Source organism: Lepidochelys olivacea, assembly GCF_965140295.1.
Source record: "Lepidochelys olivacea isolate rLepOli2 genome assembly, chromosome: 4".
Taxonomy (NCBI): Eukaryota; Metazoa; Chordata; order Testudines; family Cheloniidae; genus Lepidochelys; species Lepidochelys olivacea.
Genome location: NC_140414.1, coordinates 61,582,709 through 61,609,881, shown reverse-complemented (window position 1 = coordinate 61,609,881; position 27,173 = coordinate 61,582,709). Strand labels below are relative to the sequence as shown.

The window sequence follows — 27,173 nt, the reverse complement described above, 5'->3', positions numbered from 1 at the left end:
TCCCGGCCATCCCACGTTGATGTTGGTGAAACGTCCCTTGTGATCCACCAGAGCTTGCAGCACTATCGAAAAGTACCCCTTGCGGTTTATGTACTCGGTGGCTTGGTGCTCCGGTGCCAAGATAGGGATATGGGTTCCGTCTATAGCCCCACCACAGTTAGGGAATCCCATTGCAGCAAAGCCATCCACTATGACCTGCACATTTCCCAGGGTCACTACCCTTGATATCAGCAGATCTTTGATTGCGTGAGCTACTTGCATCACAGCAGCCCCCACAGTAGATTTGCCCACTCCAAATTGATTCCCAACTGACCGGTAGCTGTCTGGCGTTGCAAGCTTCCACAGGGCTATTGCCACTCGCTTCTCAACTGTGAGGGCTGCTCTCATCTTGGTATTCATGCGCCTCAGGGCAGGGGAAAGCAAGTCACAAAGTTCCATGAAAGTGCCCTTACGCATGCGAAAGTTTCGCAGCCACTGGGAATCGTCCCAGACCTGCAACACTATGCAGTCCCACCAGTCTGTGCTTGTTTCCCGAGCCCAGAATCGGCGTTCCACAGCATGAACCTGCCCCATTAGCACCATGATGCATGCATTGGCAGGGCCCATTCTTTCAGAGAAATCTGTGTCCATGTCCTGATCACTCATGTGACTGCGCTGACGTCGCCTCCTCGCCCGGTATCGCTTTGCCAGGTTCTGGTGCTGCATATACTGCTGGATAATGCGTGTGGTGTTTAATGTGCTCCTAATTGCCAAAGTGAGCTGAGCGGCCTCCATGCTTGCCTTGGTATGGCGTCCGCACAGAAAAAAGGCACGGAACGATTGTCTGCCGTTGCTCTGACGGAGGGAGGGGCGACTGACGACACGGCTTACAGGGTTGGCTTCAGGGAGCTAAAATCAACAAAGGGGGTGTCTTTACATCAAGGAGTATTTCAGGCAGGACTTCACGGAGGGTTCCAATAAGAAATGGTGCACCTAAGTTATCGTTGTTATTGGAACAAGGAGGTTAGCCTGGCCTCTGATTGATACATGGCTAGATTTACCTCGCTGCACCTTCTCTGTGAGTGACTGCAGTGTGACCTAGAGGAATGAGTCCCCTAGACAGGGGAGGAGGCAAATGAGTACAAAACAAATCTGGTCTATTTCTTGTTTTGACCCACTCCATCTATCTTTTACATCTTTGGCTGGCAGCAGACGGTGCAGAAGGACTGCATGCCATCCACATCTCATGGCTGCTCGGCAGAAGATGGTACAGTACGACTGCTAGCCATCCTCATCTCTTGCCTGCCTGGCAGAAGATGGTACAATACGACTACTAGGAATCCTCATCTCTTGCCTGCCTGGCAGAAGATGGTGCAGTACGACTGCTAGCAGTCCGTATCGCCTGCCCGCTCACCATAAGACGGTTCAATAGGACTGACTGCAGGACTAAAGAGAATGACCTGGTCAAGTCACTCCAAATTTAGTCCCTGCGCCCATGTCTGCCCAGGCGCTCCCAGCCGACGTGGCCAGGAGCACCTCGGACACGACGAGGACGACTACCAGTCGTATTGAACCGTCTGCTGCCAGAAGGCAATGGGTTGCTGCTACTGTGCAGCAAAGCCGTACCGCGTCTGCCAGCACCCAGGAGACATAGGGTGACGGTTACCTGAGCGGGCTCCATGCTTGCCGTGGTATGGCGTCTGCACAGGTAACTCAGGAAAAAAGGCACGAAATGATTGTCTGCCCTTGCTGTCACGGAGGGAGGGAGGGAACGGGGGCCTGACGATACGTACCCAGAACCACCCGCGACAATGTTTTAGCCCCATCAGAGTGCTCCATTGTGACTGCTCTGGACAGCACTCTCAGATGCCCGATAGTTTGCCGTTGCTCTGACGCCGGGAGGGGCGACTGAGGACACGGCTTACAGGGTTGGCTTCAGGGAGCTAAAATCAACAAAGGGGGTGTCTTTACGTCTAGGAGTATTTCAGGCAGGACTTCACGGAGGGTTCCAATAAGAAATGGTGCACCTAAGTTATCATTCTTATTGGAACAAGAAGGTTAGCCTGGCCTCTGATTGATACATGGCTAGATTTACCTCGCTGCACCTTCTCTGTGAGTGACTGCAGTGTGACCTAGAAGAATGAGTCCCCTAGACAGGGGAGGGGGGGAAGCAAATGAGTACAAAACAAATCTGGTCTATTTCTTGTTTTGATTCACTCCATCTATCTTTTACATCTTTGGCTGGCAGCAGACGGTGCAGAAGGACTGCATGTCATCCACATCTCATGGCTGCTCGGCAGAAGATGGTACAGTACGACTGCTAGCAGTCCGTATCGCCTGCCCGCTCACCATAAGACGGTTCAATAGGACTGACTGCAGGACTAAAGAGAATGACCTGGTCAAGTCACTCCAAATTTAGTCCCTGCGCCCATGTCTGCCCAGGCGCTCCCAGCCGACGTGGCCAGGAGCACCTCGGACATGACGATGACGGCTACCAGTCGTACTGTACCGTCTGCTGCCACAAGGCAAGGGGTTGCTGCTACTGTGTAGCAATGCCATACCGCGTCTGCCAGCACCCAGGAGACATAGGGTGACGGTTACCTGAGCGGGCTCCATGCTTGCCGTGGTATGGCGTCTGCACAGGTAACTCAGGAAAAAAGGCGTGAAACGATTGTCTGCCCTTGCTTTCACGGAGGGAGGGAGGGAACGGGGGCCTGACGATATGTACCCAGAACCACCCGCGACAATGTTTTAGCCCCATCAGGCATTGGGATCTCAACCCAGAATTCCAATGGGCAGCGGAGACTGCGGGAACTGTGGGATAGCTACCCACAGTGCAACGCTCCGGAAGTCGACTCTAGCCTCGGTACTGTGGAAGCGCTCCACCGAGTTAATGCACTTAATGCACTTAGAACATTTTCTGTGGGGACACACACACTCGAATATATAAAACCGATTTCTAAAAAAACGACTTCTACAAATTCGACCTTATTCCGTAGTGTAGATATACCCTCAGTATTCTAAAAAAAATTTCAGACAATTAATTAATTTTGACAACACACTTGTGAGGGTATTTCTCTCTTACAGAAGGAGAAATTGAGGCACAAAATGGTTAATTTCACAAGGTCATGCAGGAAGTGTTTGGCAGAGCCAAGAATAAACATAGATCTTCAGACTGCTGCTAGGCCATGCTTCTTTATTTCCTGAATACTTCCATTCATTAGAAGTAGTTGTTTCAGACAAATTTTATTTGAATTTGCAGTCAGTTGATATTCCATAAAGATTTCCTTATTTTAAACAAACACAAATGCTTTATTTAGTATATAGTTTCAGCATTTTTTGTGTTACTATGTCACTAGGTGGTCAGTAGATGGTTTGTAAACTATCAAGCTACTGGGTTTTAGTATATAACTACATTTATAAACGTTTAAAACAATAGATTGAATTATACTTATTTACTTAATTTTTGTATCACACTGAGCTAAGACATTTTCATTCTGTATCTGATTCTGCAAACTCTCATTCACATGGGTAGTCCTTACTCAGGTATGTAGTTGCAGAGTTTGCAGGGTTTTACCCATTAATTTCTGCTGTACATTTTTTCCACCAGAACTGTAATGTATAGTTTAAACACAAAATTGAAAATAGCAAATCTTTATGCTTTTTTAAAAAATTATTTATCAATGTGGGGGTTGCTGCAGAATTGATCTTAATAGAATGAGTCCCTGTTGAAATACTTTGTTGCACACCCACTCTACTATCCTTGAATAGGAAAAACATGTCATCACCATTTTGATCACTGAAGAAATGATCATGTCAGTTTGTAAATACTTTGTATCGGTCAGGACCTTGTAGGTGCAGTCTATTACATGTTTAGGTAATAAATTCCTGGTCAAAGTGGTTGCCATAGACAAGTGTATATTAACTTACATCCAGGAATGCTGCACTTGCCCAGCATCCATTGCAAGTCAATGGGAGTAGAATGCTTATGCCCTTAGGTGAATTTGAAAAGATCACCCTTAATCAAGTCAGTATCAAAACATTTCCAATGTAGGGAGATACTGCCAAAATTTTAGCAAGGGACTTCCTCAAAAATTTTCCTTCCCTTGGTGATAGAGCCTTTAAAACAAAACAGAACAAACATGGATTTCATACTCTTCTCCTCTGATGCCAAATCCTTCAGTCCTTCCTCTCCTTACATATTTTCTCCTCCCTATCTCTTCACGGAGACTCCTCAGGGGCCTTGCCAGCCTGGCAGGTGTTCCACTTGCCATTGCAGGTGCTATTATGAGGGTATACTGCTGGAAGAAACGGTTGCAGGCCCGTCATGCTGTGGCCATTGTCTGTGCGGTGGCTGGTTGGATGGGGAGCAAATCTCCTTCTGTGATTTGTTGGGAAGTCAGTTGTGGAGTGGTCCCTTTTTGGTTCTTGGGGTAGGTGTCTTTTCCCCTGCTGGTATGAGTAGTCAGTTCAGGGGGCTTGGTCAGGATGGGAAGCAGGTTTTCCTTGAGTGGCGATGGAGGTTTTGGGATGGAAATAATGCTCCAAGATTCCCTCCTAGAACCAGTTCTTCAAGCTCTGGGACAAGCAGGGCACGTGCTTGAGGACATAAAAGGGCAGCAGGACTCTCACTCAATACAGCAATAAGTTGTCCCCAGCTCCTGTCATCTCATGCATTGTGGGAGTGCCCAACAGGAGCGTTCAGGGATTCCTAGTGGGTGAAGCCAGAGGGGTGTTTCTCCTGCACCACCTACTGTTGCATAGCAGGCTCTCCTGCAAGGTAGCAGTTGCCCAGGTGAGTAGAGGCTGGCTCAGTTCTAGCCACAGAGCATCCTGCAATGGAGTGGGCGTTAGCATTTTGGGCTGAGCAGTTTTTTGGTCCATGACCCCACCATTGAGGGCTGGGCCAGCCTGTGGATTCCAGGGAGAGTTCATAAAATAATTTTTTGAAATATACACATTTTATGTGAAGTGAGATGGTTACATTTCAGTGTATATGGTGGAAAGTGTGTGCGGGGGGAGACCTTTATTTTTCTCCTCAGCCTTCTGGTGCAGAAGCAGAGCCCAGCGGTTTCTTCCTTTCATATCTAGCCATCAGTTTGTTTTGAAGGCTATTTTTTGCAAGAAAAGGGGTTAGAAGTTTGCTTTTTGTTTTTTTGTTTTTAAAAAAAGAGAGAAAGAAAAGAAAATTAGTGAAAGCTGAGATTTTCCTTCATAGGTTCAGAGGCTGAACGTATTAAAAGAGGGCTCCATGGTCAACTACATACAGTTGGAGAGAGGCATGATTCTAAGAAATACTGAAAGGATTTGATAAAGTGTAGTTCTTAATATAGTGATGGGAATTAGAGGGGTTATAAGCAAAAGATATCTACAGTATGTAGTCAGTGGTTATGATGTGTGTGTATGCGCACATGTATTCATTGTACATGTCATCTATATCTCTTCATATGAAAATATCAATCTCAGAGTTTCAAAACTCAAAGGTTAAAAAGCATGATTTAATTCATACTTCTTGAAGAATTAGTAGCAAGCAGTGCTCATTCTTGCTTTCACTATGATGTCTGGCAGGAAAAGCCATTTGGACTTATGCCTCCTTTTTATGCTCAAAAGAGGAATGCTGATGAGGAAGAGGTGTTAAAATATGGTGCCATAGTTTACAACTGTCAACTATAATGTTTTATTTAGCTGTATCTATTCAGATGCTCCCTCCACAATATGCAGTGCCATATGCCATTGTCCCTGTTAGTAAGCAAGTAAGCAAAGGTTTCCCAGGCTGCACTTGTTTTTGTGTTTGGGCCACCAAGGAGCTACGGTCCAGTGCCATCTTTTATTGATAGGGCCAGCAGAGGAGGAATCTAATGAAATTATCAAAGCTTTGAATTAATTATGAACTTGAATAAGAAAGCTGAGCTCTCTAGAGCCAGAGATCTCATTACCCATTCATTCTTATTGCATCCTCTTATGGAGCAGAAGGCAGGTTCAGCAACAGCTTTTAGCCTGGATTTGGACTTTATTCAAACTTGCTAAAGTCGCTAGCGTCCACTTGTTATGGCTGAAAAAGTCCGTGTTGATTAATTTGACTCTGCTCTAGAATCTTCATGTAATGGTAGGTTCTCACTCTCTCCTTCCCTTATAACTTGTCTCATGGCTTTTCATCATCGGACTGAGTTTCTTTCCATTCCTGGTAATTGTGGAAGCTATTCATAATTTAAGTTTTAACTTCATGGAATTTAGTGATTTAAGGTTCAGAGCTAAAACTGCCATTTTATGTTTCCTGGATATTTAGGTAAGCAAAAAGGCTTCTACAGACATTACCAGTTTAAAAAGACTGTTAAATTGTAGGTAATGCTTGGACATTTTGGCCTAAGAGTTAACTGTATTATTCTGTTTTTACTACATTATTTCTATTTGCAATTTATTGGTCATTTTGTAGAAACTTCTGAGCCTGTTAATAAGTGATTGTTCATAACTTCTTAGGTTACTTGCCCAATTAAGATACTGTGCTGAAAAATTAGTAAGAGGGCTATTAAAAATAACTATGTCTGTTTTAGTCCAACACAAATTAGAACTCTCTTTCTCTCCTGGGCCCCTTAACAGTTTTGGGTTTCTTTTTAAATGACTTGGTCAATCATGTAAAATTCTTGTCAGTGATTTAGAGTAAACTCAGTGAGACTGAGATTCTGTCTCGTACTTTTGGTATCCATTATAAGTTTGTAAGATATAAAATACAGCGGCAATCTTGCTTTATACAACCCATTATTTATGAGTATATAAGCTGGAATTCATCTGTCCTCATAAGCTACAGGACACTGGAAATTTTTATAAGCAATGGCTAACTTTGCTTAATCAGGTGTGTGTGTATTTGGAGGTTATGAAGGCTTGCTGGGAGGGGAAATAGCATTCTGTTCTTCACTAGGGCTATTTTTACTGTGAGTGATATTTTCTTTTTTCTCTCTCTCTCTCTCTCTAGGCAGCTGCTATATTTAACTCAGCCTTTGGAAGTTTTTTGGTAAGTAATGCAATGGTTACACCTACTGCTATAACGTTGTTGTTTTTTATCTTATGGTTGGTGCTGGCTAGTCATTGAATTAGGCTGGTAAATAACTGAATAATTTTAGTATTTCTTTCACCCCTTCTTTAAGTAGAAATACTGCTATTTCTTTTCATTGAATCAGAGTCTCAAGAAAATTGGTGAATGAATAATCTTTGATCAATGTAAATAAATGTTTAAAGTACATCTTAATTTTCTCTTACCTATTATTGGGCAGATGTTTCAGAGATGGGTGTCAATACATTGATTTTTGTAAGGAAGTTTATTAGATAATCATTATTTTCTATCAAGGGGCCATGGACTTTGAAAAGAAAACATGACCTGGCTAATCGAAAGGAGATGGTAATTTACTCAGTGACATGTCATTAGTTTAGCATATTTTACTGTCAGCGAAGCCTCTCTTTTCTGTGTCCCTGAGGATCAGTCTGAAGTAGCTAGAAACAAGGAAATGAACAAGCTGTTGCTTTAAAAAAGCCAAAGTGATATTTGTGGGCATATTAGTCTGTAAAATTTCAGCAAACTAACTGAAAAGAAGGCCAAACAAATTTGTTTTTCTAATAAATAAATGTATTTATGAAGAAAGAAAAATATTTTGTATTGATGTATTGTTTAGAGACATATTGGATTATTTTATTACAATATGATATAAACTGATGAGACTGATTACTTGAGTGGTATAGTTAATCATGGATTTTACTTTACTTAGGTTTTTTCCTAAAATATGTAAATGCTTAAAAGTGGATGTTTTCAGTTCCAGTCTTGCTTACCCAAATAGAGAATTAATCTGATGTGTGATTTGAATGAAAGGCAAAACTATTAATGTAAAATATGTAGGTGAAATTGGAACTACAGACATGAAATTGTTCATTAAGCATGTAAAAAGATTTTTAGAATAGTGTATGTGTGTAAATATATAAACCATATGTATATAAAAACACACTGCAAAGAGTGTGATAGTAATACTGAGATTTGCAATTGTGTACCATGTTTCTATAGTTTGTGTGTTAGAGTTACACAATATGTACGTATTGTGTATGTTTATATGTAGTGTATACGTGCACACAAGTAAAATCTAAAAATGTCAACATGGAAATGTTTCTTCCCTTTTATGGGTTAGTGGGGCTCTAGTAATGTTGCTCTTAAAAAAAAATCATCTCTGGACCAGGTTTTGGAATCTTTTTGTCAAATTACCTTTTAAATCAGGGGTGGCCAACTTGAGCCTGAGAAGGAGTCAGAATTTACCAATATACATTGCCATAGAGCCACAGTAATACATCAGCAGCCCCCCATCAGCAGCCCTGCCAATCAGCATTTCCCCCCCTTCCTCCGCACACCTCCCGATCAGCTGTTTCATGGCATGCAAGAGGCTCTTTGTGGGGGAGTGAGGGCATGACAGGCTCAGGGGAGAGGGCGGGAAGGGGCAGAGTGGGGGCAGGGCTGTGGCAGAGCCAGGGGTTGAGGAGTTAGCACCCTGCGGCACATTGGAAAGTTGGTGCCTGTAGGTCCAGCCCAAAAGTCGGTGCCTATACAAGGAGCCGCATATTAACTTCTGAAGAGCCGCATGTGGCTCCGGAGCCACAGGTTGGCCACCCCTGTTTTAAATAGTCACACTTTTCTTTCTTTGGTCTAATAAGAGAAAATGGTCAGCAAGGCCTAAATTCTCTGCAGTTCCCATCCCCACTTCAGTGAGAACTTTGAGTTCATAGAGAGCCCAATTCAGGGCTCATTTAAGCCATTTGTAGCCTATTGACATCGTTCGGAGTTTGATTGAACCCTATGTGTCACCCATAATATAATATGTTATCAGACTAATTTAACATTTTAAAAGAATATTATTTAGAATTTATAGACTCAAATTTGAAATACGTTTTAAACAAATCTTGGTTAAAGAAGCTAGACCAAATTCTGACCTCATATAAATTCGTATTACCTCATTGATACAAATGTATTAGTTTCGAATTTAGTTCTAGGAATTTCTAATATTGTTTTTGAATTTCCCTAAATGTGTGATTACCTAAATTTCACACTTGTGTGCAATACTGGAGAGATGTGGTGAACATTCTGCTTTTATAAATCCATAGAAGAGGAAATCAGATTATTAAAAAAAAATTGTTGTAAAATTAACTAAAGACAAACTATGGTACCAAACAATTTTTAAAATAAAATGTATTGTAAAAATAGCCCCTCAAAAGTAAATTAAATCAGAGGTTATTAATGAGCCATTTGAAATTTTATTTCATTATACCGTAACTGTTTGAAAATGTGATTCTATGGGGGAGTATGTGCATGATATATAGTCACATATAAGCCGTGTATATAATATAACTGCATTGGTTGTGATCTTGTAAACACTTATGAACATATTTCATTTTAAGTAGGTGAGTAGTTCCATTAAAGTGAGGATTTTTGTAGAAGTGGGGCCATGTGTAGCTGGATTCCAATCTCACACCATTTTATACTGGTGTATATCTATTCCCTTCAGGGGAGTTGCTCCTGATTTATTCCCGTGTGAGATCAGAATCTGGTCCATAATATGTATGCTTTCTACTAACTTTTAGGATGAGATTTTTCAAAAATCCATAATTAGGCATGTAAATAAGTAATCTAATTATAAAAAGTCAATGGAAGCTACTGAATGGTCATCAACTTTGAAAATCAAATGACTTGGTGCCTAAGTATGGACTTTGGGCACCTAGAATTATGCTTCTGTTTTGAAAATCTTGACCTCAAAATGCCTCTAAAGTGCAAATATGAAACTGATATATAAACAGATATCTAAAGCTATGCATCAGACAGTGTGTTTGCTATATATATATACCGATGAAGTGAGCTGTAGCTCACGAGAGCTTATGCTCAAATAAATTGGTTAGTCTCTAAGGTGCCACAAGTACTCCTTTTCTTTCTATATACAGTGATTTATTTACAGACCTACAATACTATAAGGCGTATTGGTATAATGTTTGTTAAAGGTGAAGCTGGGAGATTTGGAAGAGCTGAATTAAGGGAAGAATTTGGCTCACTGTGGCTCTAATCCTGCAGTTTGTAGCACATAGGCAGATTGCTGCGTCCACATATAGCTCTGGCAAAGTGAGTGGGACTCTGTGTGGCGGAGCAGTGTGCCCGCATGCTCTGCACCTTGTGGACTCAGGGCCTATGCACATTAGGCTAAATATAGGCTGCTAATGGAAGAATCCAAATTTTGAAAGATTAATTGTAATATTCTTGGGTATGCTATTTGGACTACTAACTCCTCTAAGAGGATTGTGCATGGACTTTGGGAAGTTTTTCTCCTAAATAAACTGTTTGTGGTGAAAAGTATTGATTTGTAGGAAAGTTCTCAACTTAATGACGTTAGAATGATATTAAAATGTGATCTGACTGGGGGGGAGGGGTGTGTGTGTGTGACAGAGGGCATGGAGTGAGTAGGTTAGCCTGCACCCTGACCAGGAGAAGCTGATGGGGGGTAATGAACTCAATTGGGCCATCCGCACAGGGCTGATAGGAGGCACAGGAGGGGAAGTGCAAGAGAGGAACAGGGCTAGCTGGGGCTAGTCACAGAGAAGGCTCAGAGTAGGGAGACCTCTGTTCCCCATAGGTCCTGCTGAGAGGACCTAAACCTTGGCAAGCACTGTAAATAGGGGGAAGCAAGATGGACTATGGTGATATTGGTGAAATAAAGCTTCACTGAGAGTACACCTGGAGGACTCTGCAGTTTCTGCAGGGAAGAAGATGGGGGTGGAGCAGGGTCCCTGTTACAGGGGGAATTAACTAGTGTCTGGTATTCATATAATAGAATTTGAAAGGCTATTTTGGTGGGTTATCGTGTTCTTAGGTCATGTAGGTTGTGATACTTTTGGGGAGGAAAGTTTAAAAAACCGTGCCCCAAACCAACTTCCTTCATCCCTCCCATCTCCCCACACAAAAAAATTCCTGTAGATTTACATGCAGCCGGATGTGCAAAATGATACTGTACATATTCATAGCTAGTTTAATAATGTCCCAGGTCTAATTAAAACAGTGTTTTAAAGAACTAATTGTTACAGGAAACTGTTTTTTATGTAGCTAGACTGGTAATAACTAATGATAGATGAATTCAATTTACATAAATTTCAGACCATGAGAATATTTTAGAATCATGCCACAGAGGATTGCTTTAAGTTAGGAAGTTAATATCGTTATCTCCTCCTCTCATTTTAACAGTTTGGTTTGCAATAATTGTGGAGCATAATAAGTGATTCAAGTTCCCCCCCTTGATGGGGTTTTAATAAAATCTGATATCCAACCACTCTGTAAATGCACTCAGAGTGGTTGCTACTATAGAGCATGCAAATGTACTGCAATAGCAGTGCCATTGAGTTCAACAGCATTGCTGGCTACTGCTCCAACATCTAAAAGGAAAAGGCACTTTTTTACTAAAGAAGTTGGTGATTTACAGTAGAAATAGTATAGAAGTTCAAACATCTTTCTATCTAGGTTCTTATACTGAGCCCGTCCCCATGGTAACTAAGCACCTCTGTTTCATTTCTGATGATTGTCATGTTAGAAAAGAATGAATAGTTTTTAAATGCTAAAACCAGACCACCATATGTGGTGGTCTGCTTTTCTAGTATTTTAAAACTTAACTGAATTATTCTAGGTTAACCTAAAGAATTCAGTTTAAATCTGGATGAAATAAATAATATGTGTAGATTTGTCTGACTGGATTTGTTCACCTAGTCATTTATTTGCAGTTGTGTCTACTGGAATATTCCAATAAATGGCAAGGCTGTATACCCAATCTGATAACTCTGGCTGAGAGTTGTTAGAAGAGTGACTGAGCAAATTTGTGTGAACATAATTAATCTCTCTGGGTTAGCTTTTGCACCAGTACATGAAGAAGTTTGGTAGATTTGGAACTTGTAATGTGACTGCTAATAACTGACTTGGGAATTAATACCATGGGGAATTGTATTCTATTTTATGTTCCTGCAGTTTTCTACCCTCCTGCCATACAGGTGATTTATTCAGATTTGTTTATCTGGGAAGCATCATCAGAGGACAGTCACCTTCCTTCTTGGCTTTAAAATTGTTTCCAGAAACTGGGCCAGCTAGATCCTTGTGCACATGCAATTTCCTTGACTTCATTGAAGATGCACTTGTTCAGATGAGAACTGAATTTGATTTTCTTTTGTTTTTCCAGTCACAATGTAATGCCAAATGTGTGAGGAAGGGAGAGATTGGTTTCATACAATTCTCTGCATTGCTAGGCTAGAAACCAGGTTGGTTAGTCACTTCCTTCTTCCTCTTCAACTCCCTTCCTCTTGAACCAGTGGGCTGGAAATCTGTAGAGGGTAGTATTGTTCAGCACTTGAAGTGAGGGACTGCCTTGCGTCACTCAATGGAGATCCTTTCCAGTCAATTTGGAATTAATTATGATAGGCTTCAAAGGACCAGTCATCTATTTTCTTGGATCAAAGAATTGTGGCTAAATTCTGAGGTCTGTGGCGGTAGGAGACATAAAATTAGGAATATACGGGAAACTGGAACCTTCAGATCCCTGAGTAAACGAGCAAAATGGCAGCCTAAAAATGAAACTCTTAGTTGAAACTCCTATGACTCTGTCTTGAACTATCCTTTACTGGACTATTTCTGTATTACAGTTTATGGGAAAATGAGGGTATGTGTCCTGGATGAAGTGTGTCTAGGTGAGGAATAGCCCCTACTTGGTGCTCCATCAGTTGAAAAATCTCCCTCACATAGATCAAGCATACGTTATGCTTATCTTTGTAGAACCTTTATGGGTACAAGGCCCAGGACTTAACCTTTTTTGTTTAAGAGGACAGAATTTGTTCTTATTGCTTGAAAACTCCATAATACCCATGTCATTTTATTTTTAGGGCAGCAACTTAGCTGGTCAAATCAAGGCCACTATTTTTTATAATTATGTTTTAAATTTAGATTTTAATTAGAACTGTATGTAAAAGTTTAGCTTCTCACAAACAGAAGAAGCTTTGTTAGTTAATAAAAATGTATGGAATTCTTATCTACTCAGTTTTAGCAGGCATAATGCTTTACACACCCTGGCAGGACTTGTGCAGCAAATAAATGCATTAGTCATAGTGTCCATTTTTCTTGCAAATTTGTGACATAGATTTAATTATGGGAATGACCAGCAACTTACAAATCAAATTTTGGTAGGCTGAACCAACTTTTTTTTTATTTTAATAGTGATGGATTTTTTTTTTTAGCAATGATTTCATTACTATTTAAAGAAATCCAGCAGTGTGGAACTAACCAATTGACTGAATTAGTTTACTTTATTATGTTTGAGCAGATGGTGGGTGTATTTTCTTTTCTTTTAATTTGTTTTTTACATTTTAAAATGTTGTCCGGAAAACTGAAAAATACTTGTATGTATACTTTTTTCCCCTTATTGTAACTTCATGCAGTGTAAAAAGGGGAACAAAAGTCTTCTGGGACTTGCTTTTTTGCTAGCTGCTTGCAAGAAGAACTTGCCAGGAAGCCTGTTCACTACAGGTGCTGAATTCTAGATTAAAACTTGTTAATTTCAAAGTATAGCTGCTGCAGCTGCTTTATGGTGTGCCACTGCATTCTCAGAAGTCGGCTCTTTTTTCTCTGTGAAGCAACACAACGGTGCCACTGGACTGTGTTCTGAATTTGATTCCTGCAGCTCACAGAACCCTCAGGAAGCTCTTCCTGTTAATCAGCCACTTGGGAAGCCTTCTCAACCTCAGAAGGTGGGATTTTTTTTTTTCATTAGGGAGAGGAGGCCAGGTCTCTGCAGTAGAGAATCCTTTCACCACATATTATATACAAGGTACACAAGGCTTAGATGCCACAGAAGTTAAATCTGCTTGGGAGCCATTTACAGTTGTCTCACTGTAACTTTTCTATGTCCTAAGAATAGTGTTCAATCCTCGTTTATAATGATTGCTTTTGTTTGATTTTTGCTGGCTTGAGCTAGAAGCACAATATAATGTGGACATCATCCAGTACTTTGAAATTCTCAGATTAAAAGTATTGTATATGTGCAGAGTATTAGTACTATTTTATTATGTATTTTTACTTGCAACTAACCCTGCACTTGCATTAGTGGAAGAAGGTAAAATGGGCATCAGTTATAAAACAGACATAAAAATGAAAACTGGATGCTCGCATTGCTGCAATAGGCTGTGAATGGTGCTAATTCAGGTACCCCAGGGAGATGGGAGAAGGAGGAGGAGCAGCCATCACAGACTGAGGAAAAGTGGGTGGGCATCTCTGATTCCAGTTCTAGTTGCATGTTGGGGTGTTGTACTGTGCCCAACACTCTCACTGAGTAATAATGATGTATTTAGAGCTGTACAATTGTACTGCTGATCTTCCAAAAGAAAAACTAATTGAGAAAAGAGTGGTTCTGGCAACTACTGTTTTATAAGTGCAACTTGTATTCCCTGTATTCTTTTTGTAAGTATAGCAAATAGCAAGAGGAACATCACTAGATAAATGAAACCATTAACAATAAATCACAGAACTGGAAGGGACCTCGAGAGGTCATCTAGTCCAGTCCTCTGCACTCAAGGCAGGACTAAGTATTATCAAGACCATCCCTGACAGGTGTTTGTCCAACTTGCTCTTAAAAATCCCCAATACGGAGGTTCATAAATAACCTTGGTTTATTAAAAAACAAATCAACAAACCACTAACGACATCTGTCTCTGAATTTTTTTTTTTTTAATTTTTTTTTACAGCTTGACAGAATTAGTGGATCAAGAGAATTTGGGTGATGTATATTTGGGTTTTAATCAAGCATTGATAAGGTATCTTATTAAACCTTACACTCAAAATTACTTCCATTTGGCTTGGATAGGAACATTGTCACATGCAGTAAAAACAGGCTGCAGGGCCATAATCGCGTTTTGGGGAAGTTTTTGGCAGCCGATTTCAGGGAGTAATGTTAGGTCTAGTTGTATTCGATGTCTCTAATGATTCAGAATAGGGAGTAAAACTGCATATTAATTAAATTTGCAGATGATGCTAAATTGGGAGGAGTTGCAAACAGCAGTGAGGCCTGAGAAATAATATAAAGAGGCCAACAGGGGGTTAGATACAAGGACCAAAATCAGCCAAGTGAGATTTAATTTGGAAAAATAGTCTGATATATTTTTGGAGAAAAAATAAACTAAAACATATTGTGAGGGAGAAACCTGCAAAGCCAGTAATGCTGAAAGAGATTTAGCAGGCATAATGGCAGACAGCAAATTAGATGTGGATTTATAATATGACACAGCCAAAACACAAACAATCATTTTTTTTGCTGGATATGTAGAAGCATCATATTCCATATCAGAATGGAAATAGTTCCTGTCTGTAGAGCTCTGGTGCAATAACAGCTGAAATACTGTGTTAATTTTTTAGCACCTTATTACTGGAAAGATATTGACAAATAGCTCAAAGAAAAGCAATGAAAATGGTTGGGAGGGGCTGGAAGGATCAGTTTGAGGACAGATGAAAGGTGCTATTTTTGTGTAGCTGGCTTAATGATGAGTATGTGGGAGACCAAATGGCCTGCAAATATTTGAGTGGAACGACGATGGGGAGGATTTATATACTCTGGTTCACAGGGTTCCCTTTTAACTAGAAGTAAGGAAATGGAATTAAGAAAAGGGATATTTAGACTGAATATCAGGAAAAGCTTCTGGGTATTTAGTTGCATTAGACTGTGCCATAGAATAGTTTTCCATGGGAAACTGTGGAAGACTCCACACATAGGACTTTTAAAACAAGATTGAACAAAATATTAGAGAAGGACTGCAGAGACAAGCCAGTATTGTCATAGAGATGAACTACATGTCCAAAAAGGTCTTTTCTGTCTCTGATTCTGATCATCTCTGTCAATGCAATCAAGGACAGAGTAACTTCCAGGGACAATTTGTGAATCAGGCACTCTGTGGCCAAGAAGAGGATTGCTCTCTAGGCAACAATGGCTGATATAAGACGATCTTCTGAAGAAATAAAAACCTCTCCACACCTCTTAATTTTCTGTCGCTTGTAATAATGCTATCATTCTGCCTGTCATTCCAGTCACTTGACCTTCAGATCATCTGGCTCTTTTTCCTCTCTTGCTTCCCACATCCAGCTTGCACTCAGATGCTGCCATTCTAAAACATTTCCAGGATCTGTCTATTTCTTTCTATTCTTACAGCTAAAATTACTATTCAGTCCCTCATGTTTTCCCACTTGACTATTGTAACTTCCTCTTTCTGGTTTCCCTGCCACCCATGTCTCCCCCTCCAGTCAGTGCAAAAAGTTATTTTTAAAATATTTTAGAGATTCCTGCCTATTGATCTGACCACATCACAAATTTTGTCACCCTTCCACTGAATCAAGTTCAGGTTTCTTGTGTCTTCTGTCAAGGCCCTGCAGGACTCGGCCCCTCCCTGTTTTACCTTTTTTTGCCTCTTGTCACGTCACTCCGGCCCCACTGTCACCACTCTTCCAGCCTGGACTGCCTGGCATCCATATCATTCTACAAGTGTCTGTGTTTTTTCCACTATGCCCTTCCTGAGCTGGTTCACAAGGTTACCTCTCTCTCTCTCTGCATTTGAGTCCTTCTTGAAGACCCACTTTTCCCATACTACTTACAAAAAACTAATTGGATAATTGTGAGTACAAAGAGAGTTTACATTTCATTTGTCATCTGAATCTTCTTACTGTCTAACATTTTATAATAAGGCTATTTAAAAGCTTTTCTTTTAAATGTTACTTTTATGGATTTTGCCTATTTTGAATCTACTTGGAAAGTTGTTGCAGAATTTTCCACAGTCAAATGTTTATAAATAAAGTAGATCCTAGACTAGTTGTATTGTATTTTTAGTTCTCCTCTTAACTTTTTGTACTTGTCAATGACTTCATCTCTCCATTTTGTATGGCTTGAGTGGCCAGTTCCTCTGAAACAGGTTGGTTAATGGTGGTGGGGACAAGCCCATGGAGTGACCCTCTTCATGTTGTCTTTGCAGTGGAAAGCTACTCAATCATCATTTTTTAAGCCTTTCAAGATATTTCCACTTGTGTTGCCCCATTTCTCCCATACAGTAATTAAGTGTGTTAATGGTAGTCAGGATTCTGTCCCTATATCTTTTTGTCAGTAACCCCTTCTAGTGCTTGTTCTTGGTGTGATACAATGGCTGGATGTACCAGGCATTCTCTGCCCCTTGCTGGAGATCCCGGTGCCCTGGCCACCCCACCCAAGGAAGCCCCTTTTCTAAAAAGAAGGGCAGCAACTTTTGGACCTCTGCAGTTGCCGATTAAGACCTTCCCGGGACAGCTGCTGATGGAACCAGTGACTTGCTCCTCCCGTGGCCAGAAGGGCAGGGATCATGTGGCAGCCAATCAGGGACCAGCAGGCCAAATTAAAAGGACTGGCAGCTTCTACCAAATGGCACTTCTTGCATGAAGTCAGAGTGACAGGAAGGATTTTCCCTCTATCATAACCCAAGAAGCTTTGCATTTAGGTCACTGGGAGAGTTTCTCATTTACCCTGTGTAAGTGTAAGGCCCAAGTGGGTCCACCTGAGTTACACACTTGTTGGACTATTGAAAATTAGCAAAAAACCTTTTAGGTCAGTCATGCTGGTGATAGGGACATTTGGGACATTTGCCCCAACATTTGTTTCTTGACATAGGGAATTTGATGTTTTCCCCTCCTGTTTGCTAAGCTTTGCGATATCTAGTTCTCAGCGAAACTAGTAGTAGAGAATATCTGCAATACTATTGCTTGAGTTAACAAAACTAGCAGAAAAGTAGATGTTACAGGAGAAATTTCAGAGGCGCACCTCTGTTATCAATTAGAGCAATATCTGGCCAGATGGTCTGGGTTTACTCTTCCAATCCAGTGGCCATCCATAAATTGCAAAATAAAAACAAGTGATAGTTCAGCAAATAGAATTGAACATTTGCAGTATCTAAGGGCTTGGCTACTCTTGCAGATGAAGAGCACTGGAATTTAAACCAGCCTTCAGAGACCGCAGCAGGGAAAACGTTGCCGTGTGTTTACACGGTCATAGAATATCAGGGTTGGAAAGGACCTCAGGAGGTCATCTAGTCCAACCCCCTGCTCAAAGCAGGACCAATCCCCAACTAAGTCATCCCAGCCAGGGCTTTGTCAAGCCTGACCTTAGAAGTTTTTAAGGAAGGAGATTCCACCACCTCCCTAGGTAACGCATTCCAGTGTTTCACCACCCTCCTAGTGAAAAAGTTTTTTGTAATATCCAACCTAAACCTCCCCCACTGCAACTTGAGACCATTACTCCTCGTTCTGACATCTGCTACCACTGAGAACAGTCTAGATCCATCCTCTTTGGAACCCCCTTTCAGTTGAAAGCCGCTATCAAATCCCTCCTCATTCTTCTCTTCCGCAGACTAAACAATCCCAGTTCCCTCAGCCTCTCCTCATAACTCATGTGTTCCAGTCCCCTAATCATTTTTGTTGCCCTCCCCTGGACTCTTTCTAATTGTTCCACATCCTTCTTGTAGTGTGGGGCCCAAAACTGGACACACTACTCCAGATGAGGCCTCACCAATGTCGAATAGAGGGGAACGATCACATCCCTCGATCTGCTGGCAATGCCCCTACTTATACATCCCAAAATGCCTTTGGCCTTCTTGGCAACAAGGGCACACTGCTGACTCATATCCAGCTTCTTGTTCACTATAACTCCTAGGTCTTTTTCTGCGGAACTGCTGCCTAGCCATTTGGTCCCTAGTTTGTAGTGGTGCATGGGATTCTTCCGTCCTAAGTGCAGTACTCTGCACTTGTCCTTATTGAACCTCATCAGATTTCTTTTGGCCCAATCCTCCAATTTGTCTAGGTCCCTCTGTATCCTATCCCTACCCTCCAGCATATCTACCTCTCCTCCCAGTTTAGTGTCATCTGCAAACTTGCTGAGGGTGCAATCCACACCATCCTCCAGATCATTAATGAAGATACTGAACAAAACTGGCCCGAAGACCGACCCTTGGGGCACTCCACTTGATACCGGCTGCCAACTAGACATGGAGCCATTGATCACCACCTGTTGAGCCCGACAATCTAGCCAGCTTTCTATCCACACTGGCGTGGCCACATTAGCAGCTCTTGCAATGCCACAAAAAGCAGTGCATTGTGGTAGCTATCCCAGTGTGCAAGTGGCTGCAAGGTGCTTTTCAAATGGGGGTGGGGGTAGAGTGTGTTGTTTCACAGGGAGTGTTGTGTGTGTATGTGGGGGGAGAGACCGTGTGTTTTGGGGGGCAGAGAGCATGTCAGCATGCTGTCTTTTAAGTTCAGACAGCAGCAGACCCCTCTCCCCCCCACTTCTCTCTCTCTCTCTCACACTCACAGCAGCAGCATTCCACACTAATGGTTGCTTTGTCCCGGAGCAGATAAGCATGCTGGCTGTCAGAAACTGAGCTTTGAAAGGGGATATCTGCATGCCTGCAGCTGAGTTCAAAACAATGACAAGAGCGGCCAATTGACTTCAGGGGATTATGGGACATTTCCAGAGGCCAGTCACAGCGCAGTAATGCAACATGTCGTCCACACTGACACCCGGTCATTTCAGCCGGGGCGCAGCAAGCTTCTCGTGGAGGTGGATTACCAGGAACGCTACAGCTGCAGAGTCCAGGCGCTCTATGTGCCTTGCCAGTGTGGACACCTCAGGAGTTAGAGCTCCCGGGGCTGATTTAAAAATGCGCTCTAACTTGCAAGTGTAGCCAAACCCTTAAAATTCCTTCTGATCACACTCCAAATGATATAAGGAGAAGTGAAAAGAATGGTGGGGAAACAATAACTAAACCTCATCTAGAAGGTAGAATGTTCTAGGATTAACACTCTGTGTTTTTGACCAAAATAAAGATCTGCTATGAAAAGAAAGTGTTAAAGTGAGATGCTTTGGAAAACTTGATTACAGACTTTAATGAACAATGAAGGCATGAGGTTATGTACTGATGGTAGCTATTGTCTTGAGAACATCTGGAGGGGGAGACATAGATGTGTTTAATATTATTATATTGCCAAGCAATTTACTGGATTAACATGTAAATCACATTAGTACCTACATACAGATTTGGTTTAAAATCAATTTGTGATATAAAGATTACTTTTGTCATGACTTGTAAAACCCATCAGCTTGAACCTTATTTGCATTTGTCAAAAATTTCCCTTTTTACTGTGAAAGTACAACATTTTAATCAAGGGAACAATTTTTATTTAATTTCTTCAGATTTAATTTCAGGGTATTTTTGGTTTGTTTAAAGCTTGTTATTGGCCAGGTTTTGGGTAAACAATTTCACGAAGAAGGAATTTGCATATAGTTCACAACAATTTGATACATCAGGTGCTCACTAAAGATCAGCTGTGGGTGTTTCTAATAATTATTCAGGAAAATATATGGACACTTTGTTTCAAACAGGATGATCATTTAATCTCACAAATTTTGATCAGGCTCAATATTAAATAAGAAAATATGTTATTAGGCAGAATTTAAAATACATATGTAGGAACCAAAAAGAGGAGGGGATTTTACTAAGGCTTCAGTGTATAAAGGTCCATCACCAAGAAAAGTCCAATGATGATTCTGCCTTTAGGAGTATCTTGGTTACAGATCTAATTAGAAAGATGTCGTTTTACTTTACTTCCAAAAGTGCCTCAAGTGAAGGCTTGAATGTGTCTCTCTTGTGGTGTACAGAGGCAGGGGTGATAGAGGATGGGGCAGGAGGTAGAGGATTGGGAACTACATGTGTTCTTAAAGCTAATCATTGCTTTGGGCTAGTGTACACTGGCAATGCTAAAGAAACCACCATGTACGAGGGGTGTAGCTCCTAGCGCTGGTGCACTGTCTACACTGGTGCTTTACAGCACTGAAACTTGCTGTGCTCAGCGGGGGTGCTCAGGGGGGTGTTTTTTCATATCCCCGAGTGAGGAAGTTCCAGCACTGTAAATTGCCAGTGTAGACAAGCCCTTTGTTGCGTGCATGCAGATGGGTGTAGGAAAAAAGATTCTTTCATATTATTGGGTATTTGCACTATGTGGCTGTTTAGATGGAAGGACAAGAAAGGAGACAGAAAGGTCTGGGATAATTTGTTCTTTGTTCTGTCCTTTCTGGAACCTTCTTTAGTGCTGTAAGTAGAGGTGCATTCCATTAAGGATGTGTGTATATGTATAAAAGTTATGTTGCAGCTAAGGCTGGTCAAAAAAGGATGAGTGTTTTCTGCCAAAAAAAAAAAAAAAAAAAATTGAGAGAAGCAATTTTTTAACATTAATTAATTATGAGTATTTTTGTTTGTTTTCATCCAAAAAATGTAAATTTTCATTTAGATTCTGTATAAAAAATGTTTAGATTCAAACCAAAATTAAAACAAATCTGTATTTTAGTTTTCCCCTCTTTCTTCTTCTTTCCTTCCCCTTCTGGAAAAGGCGGCGGGGGGGAGGGACAGAGAAACCCCCAACCTCACACGTTTCTATTGGAATAGAAAATATTTAAATATTTGTAGTTTTGGTTTTTGAACTACTGGGTTTAGCATTAGTGTTGTAAGGAACTGTTTCACCTCAGGGTTTTTTTGTGTTTGTTGAAAGACAGACTTGTATTTTGAGGAGTTGACTGTGCACTGATCCATAATGTAGGTTGTAGATTTGCTCGCCCATATTTTACATCTGCCACAGATGTTGGGTTCAACAGATAGTGGTGGATAAATTCAGAAATTAGAGGTTTATATAAAATGTGTACATGTGTCATGGCCTGGCAGGCCTTTACAAACAATGTTGCTGTTGTAAATGATACAGTATCAGGTGCTATGCTTAAATTTCCATAATTTTAAGTTGACTCTTTAGGGGGAAAAGCCAGTTATACATTAAGCCTTTTTGATTTTGCTCCAGAACTGTTAAAAGCCAGGCCTGTGTTGTCTAAATCCACATCACTTTGTTATTTCTTTGGTTCATTCTTATCTGGTCTGCTAGTGCCTGTTCAAAAATCAGAGGTCCCTAAGGATAGAGAGAAAAAGGACACCACTGTTCTATAAACAGGCTAGTTCCAAACCTTTCACCTTGCTGTCAAGGTGACAAATGTTTGCCTTTATGGAAACACTGAAGGTTAAATCATAAGCTTCCCCAAAGTCCTTAACCAAACTGGCAGTTGAGAGAGTTGTCAGAGAACTGGCCCTTCTTTTGGAAATTCATATTACATATTATTACTGACCTTTTAAAAAGTCAGTCTTAGGAAAGCGTGATGAGCCACACAAGGAAAAGGCAATGATAGCTTTAGTGTACAAATGTTTACTAATTATTTTGAAAGGCATGTATATGTATTGTTGCTGAGATGCTCCATTCATTATTTTTTTCCCTAAAGTTTTTTCACTGTGCCAAAACCACCTATAACTTTCAACCGCCATGACACACATTTGGTAGAATGTTGTTGTGAGGGAGAAGAGTGAATGTCTTGATTAACGACTTTGAGATTATTTGGGCCCTTTCAACACTGTTGTGGGGAGGGCCTGGAGCAGGTATTTAAGTTGAAATTTATAAATTCATAAGAATATACTCATAAGGTATGTCTGCACAGCAACTAAACGCTCGTGGCTGGCCTGGGTCAAGCTGACTTGGGTTTGCAGGGCTCGGGCTGTGGGGCTGTAAAATTGCTGTGTAGATGTTCAGGCACAGGCTAGAGCTCTGGGAATCTGAGAGGGATGAAAGTCACAGAACCCAGCCTGTGCTTAAACATCTACACAGCAATTTTTAGCCCCGCAGCCCAAGCCCAGTTCAGCAGATCCCAGCCAGCCATTGCCATTCTGAGGGTCAGTGTAGATATGCCATTAGAGGTCTGTATGTTCAGCAATTTAGAGGCTTCCCCCAAAAAGTTTTCACATTTTTTATGATGAAATGACAACACCATTTCAACTCCCTTACTCCACCTCCTACACCCTTTCCTCTTCCCTTCCCTCCAAAATCCCCTCTCCTAATGTATTACTTTGGGGAATGGTTCATTTGTCTCCTCCACATATGCAGCATATGTTTACTGTTCTGAAAGCCTTTCTAAAAATATGCTCTATCTCCACCACAAGATAAGGTCTTGATTCAGGAACTACTGAGTGAAGATCTATGCCCTGTGTTTTGCAGAAAGTCAGACTGGAAGATCATCATCGTCCCTTCTGGCCTTAAAATCTATGAATCTAAGAAAAAATGGATATTTCATACAAAACTGGACCACACAGAAATTACAATTCCTGAGCTCTGATAGGCTCAATAAATTTATGACAAATATTTTTACATTCTCCCATCCTTCCAATAAAGATCATAAATGTATCTATGAATAAAAATAAAGAGATGAAAGAAAATATATCAAAGCCTAAAGAAAGCATTTCTGTGCTTAAGTTACGATAATGTATTTAGAAATTGTGCTTGATAGAATTTTCTCTTTCCTCACAAAGTATCTTCTTTTTCAGGAGACTGGGGGACCGACACAGTAAATGTGTTTGTGAAGCCACTAACTTTAGGCTTCAGCCTACAAGATCAGTGGGCATTAGTTTAGGCCCTGAGCCAGCAAATCACTTAACCATGTGAGTAGTCCCATTGAAGTCAGTGGGACTGTTTATATACTTAAAGTTAAGCATGTGCTTACATATTTTGCTGGATGGGGTCTTAGTCTGTTGTATCAATAGATCTTGAATATAAAATGTATCTGAAAAGGTTTCATATAATCAGAGTTGTGTTCTTGCTTTCTTTAATCTGCATAATCCCAACAATAAATGTATTCTGTCGTTCAAAGCAAGTCTATATTCAAACCTTTTGTTACAGTTAAGAGAATCAATGCACCTTTGCAAAGATGCAGTTTTTCCCTGTTTTGTATATCACTGATTGTTTGCTCTGTCCCTTCTTTCTTAATTTTTCTACAGTTTGAGTTTCGCGGAGAATGTCTTACAACTCATCTATTTAGGAGAACAACATGCTCTAGGAGCCAGTGATTTCATTTAGAATTTCCAGTACGCTTGTTTTTTCCCTTTCATTGTCATTTTTCTCTAGCACCAAAAAAATGCTAAACCCAAAGTCAAGTATGAACGTGGTCCTGCTCTTTAGAATGTACAATCTAGACGCAACGTGGCTGTCATGCCGTCTGGAGTGGCTCTCAACTGTGAGTGCCTACCTCAGGCCAGATTGTCCGGGCACACACCCCAAACTGCTGGTGTGTTCTATAATTAGAGTTTACCAAGCCAGTAACAAATGTGAACTCCTGGATCATCATACCAGTTTTACCATGGTGTCACAGACAGTTCCCTTAGACTCTCCAGTCTATCTTGCCACTCAAACAAGCTGGACTTTGTGATAAAAGGTCACTTAAACCAAAAATCACACCACATCAGGATGCGCCCAGTCCCAAGAGGCCAGTCACTTATCCCAGATCAATTGATACTCTAGATCTTATATCAAAGACAGTGCTGGTAGCCAATTCTATAGTAAACTAACTAAAGGTTTATTCACTAAGAAAAGGAAGTGCGAGTTTAAGCAGGTAAAATAAATGTACAGGTGAGTCATAGTTTGTAATTCCAAATGGTGGCAGTGATGTAATAAACTGCCAATTTCCCAAAAGTCTTTTCAGGGTACCCAGATTGTCTCTGGGAATCTTGGCTTTGCATCTGGTACCCTTCCCTGTAAGAGTCCAAACAGTTCAGAGATGGAAGCTCTTTCCTTGAATCCATCCACGGAAAACAAGCTGACAGTGTCACTACCTGTGTGGGCTTTTCCTTTGATGACAGAGACCAGGGAATGCATTTTGATCTTTGACCTCTGATCATCCCACAATGATCTCTTCCTTTAAAATTAACACTTTTCTGTTTAAAGTTCTTCATTTGCATTCCACAAGGCTTCTTTCTCCTTTGATGGGGTAGTTGTTACAGGGGTATATATAATATAAATGTTTGCTATTACATTATAATAGAATAGAGATAAGTGAAAATAATGAAAGTAACATCCCATTAGTTTTTGTGAAGTTTAAACACCAAATTCACTCTGATACATTTAATACTCATTTTGATCTATACTAATACACAAGTGAATTGTGGGGCTCTAGCATGGTCTCACCTGTTCTGCCAGCGTCACAATGGGCATAAACCTACAAGTGGGGAGAGAGAGAGAGGAGGTACAAGGGTGTACCAGTAACTGTTTCTCAATAAAACTTTTGAAGATCTTGATGCATTAACTTTTCTTCCTGTTTCTTTTTTCCTCTCCCATACCCCTCTCGTTCTCCACACAAGCATTCTAGTAGGTTAGATGACAGAAGTGAGTTTGTAGAGAGATTTGAATGGGGTGAGGGTAGGAGGCTTGGTGAAAAAGGCTTGGGATGGGTGTTCCATGCTTAGTGGCAGCATGGAATAAGGCTCAGAGGCAGGAGTTATGGAAAGGAACAAAGGGGGCACATCATCTTCTTAGTCTTTAAATTATGTGTAGCAGATACCATGTTTTCACTGAAGTATTTTTGGAATTTTTTATACCCAAGCAAAACCTACTCGATAAAAGCTTGTTTATGATGATACCCACCTCATAACCTTAAAAAATACCTATTTAGGTTGTCTGTTCCCTTTTGCAATAGCAATAAGTAATTCCAGGGCATGTACTAATGAGCCATTGGTGCACTTATTGGTTGGTTAAAGTCATTCTGTCTTTGGCCTCCTGCATCCCAATGCACCTGAGGCACGCACTAATGGCCCATTAATGCACACCCTGTTGTGTCTTATTGCTTAATTGCATTGTCGTTTATTTGCAACATTTTTGCTACTGTATGTAAAATTAATGTTAACTTTTTGAAGGGAAAATATGTTACATAGAATTAGATAACATTAATAAAGAGAGATCCAGAGTTAAAAAACAACACACAAACTTTTATTAAAATGGAATTTCAAGCATATGAAAATGTCTTTCAAGAAATGATCAAAAATTGTGTGAATAGTTTCATATCCTTTTATAAGCAAAATGATTATCTGACATCATATAATTTTTTGTTAGATGGACAGTATAAAGATGAAGATTTTACAGATAACATTGAACTTCACAGCTGACTGAAGCAGGTGTTAGAAATGCAGATGAACTGTATTGACTAAAAACTATACAAATTTGAAGTGAAAATGCCACTGGTCTGCTTACAGAGCTCTTCATATGCGAAGTTTCTGATAGATAAATTATTAATTTTATTGTGTGAGATAGTTCAGCAGTTAGGGGAAAGGTGCCTTTTGCGTTTAAACTGTTTCCCCCCTGTTCCTTTATCAGCATTTGACAATAAGCAAGCAGAATTTACTTCATTTTGTTAGTTTAATTCCACCAAATGAATAGATATCACAGCTATATATATATATATGTATGTATATTACAGATGTATACACCGTGTATATGCTTATGCAAAATTGGCATGTTATATAAATGTACAGCATGACTATACATTGTGTGTATAAAATCTATATAGACAAAGGTGTCTAAATATTAGTTGACTTGCTGTACAAATCAACAAAACTGAGAAATTTAGTTAATGAGGATATTTGATCCTTCATTAAAATTTTTGTGAAAGAGGCACAAGTTGGTGAGCTAGATTTAGTGTCCTGGATTGTGTCACTTTTCATCAACTATCATGGTATTTCCTAGGTATATTTATTTTCCCCCATTTTTAAAGGAAAGCCATCTTTGTTTGAAGTAGAGCGGGGTGAATAATTGATTTTTCAGTTTGCTGTCTGCTCCAAAAAATAGACAAAAATTTTGGTTTGACCCAAACAAACATGAAAATTCCAAAACAATTAGATGAACACAAAGACGACAAAAACATTTTGTTCGACCAAAAATGAACTTTTATTTTTGGGCCATTTTTAACAAAAAAGGAAATCAAGGGCCAGAGGATGAATGGGTGGTGCTACCTTCTTTAAAAGCGTTAGCCCAGTGATTAGGTTACTCACCTGGGATGTGGGGGAGACAAGTTCAGTTTCCCTTCTGCCTATGTCTACACTATGAAATTAGGTCGAATTTATAGAAGTCGATTTTTTAGGAAGCGATTTTATACAGTCGATTGTGTGTGTCCCCACTAAGCGCATTAAGTCGGTGGAGTGCATCCACAGTACTGTGGCTAGCGTCAACTTTTGGAGCATTGCACTGTGAGTAG

At 40.5% G+C, this 27,173-nt stretch overlaps 1 protein-coding gene across 2 annotated transcripts in view; it reads left to right on the top strand.

The window, feature by feature from the left end:
* The window catches only part of SLC10A7 (solute carrier family 10 member 7), a 201,148-nt gene that overhangs the window by 57,894 nt on the left and 116,081 nt on the right, over positions 1 to 27,173 (top strand). For both annotated transcript variants that reach the window (XM_084626838.1, XM_084626837.1), the window contains exon 5: positions 6,950 to 6,988. In XM_084626838.1, coding sequence (XP_084482964.1) covers positions 6,950 to 6,988 — 39 coding nt within the window. The remainder of the gene's footprint in view (positions 1 to 6,949; positions 6,989 to 27,173) is intronic.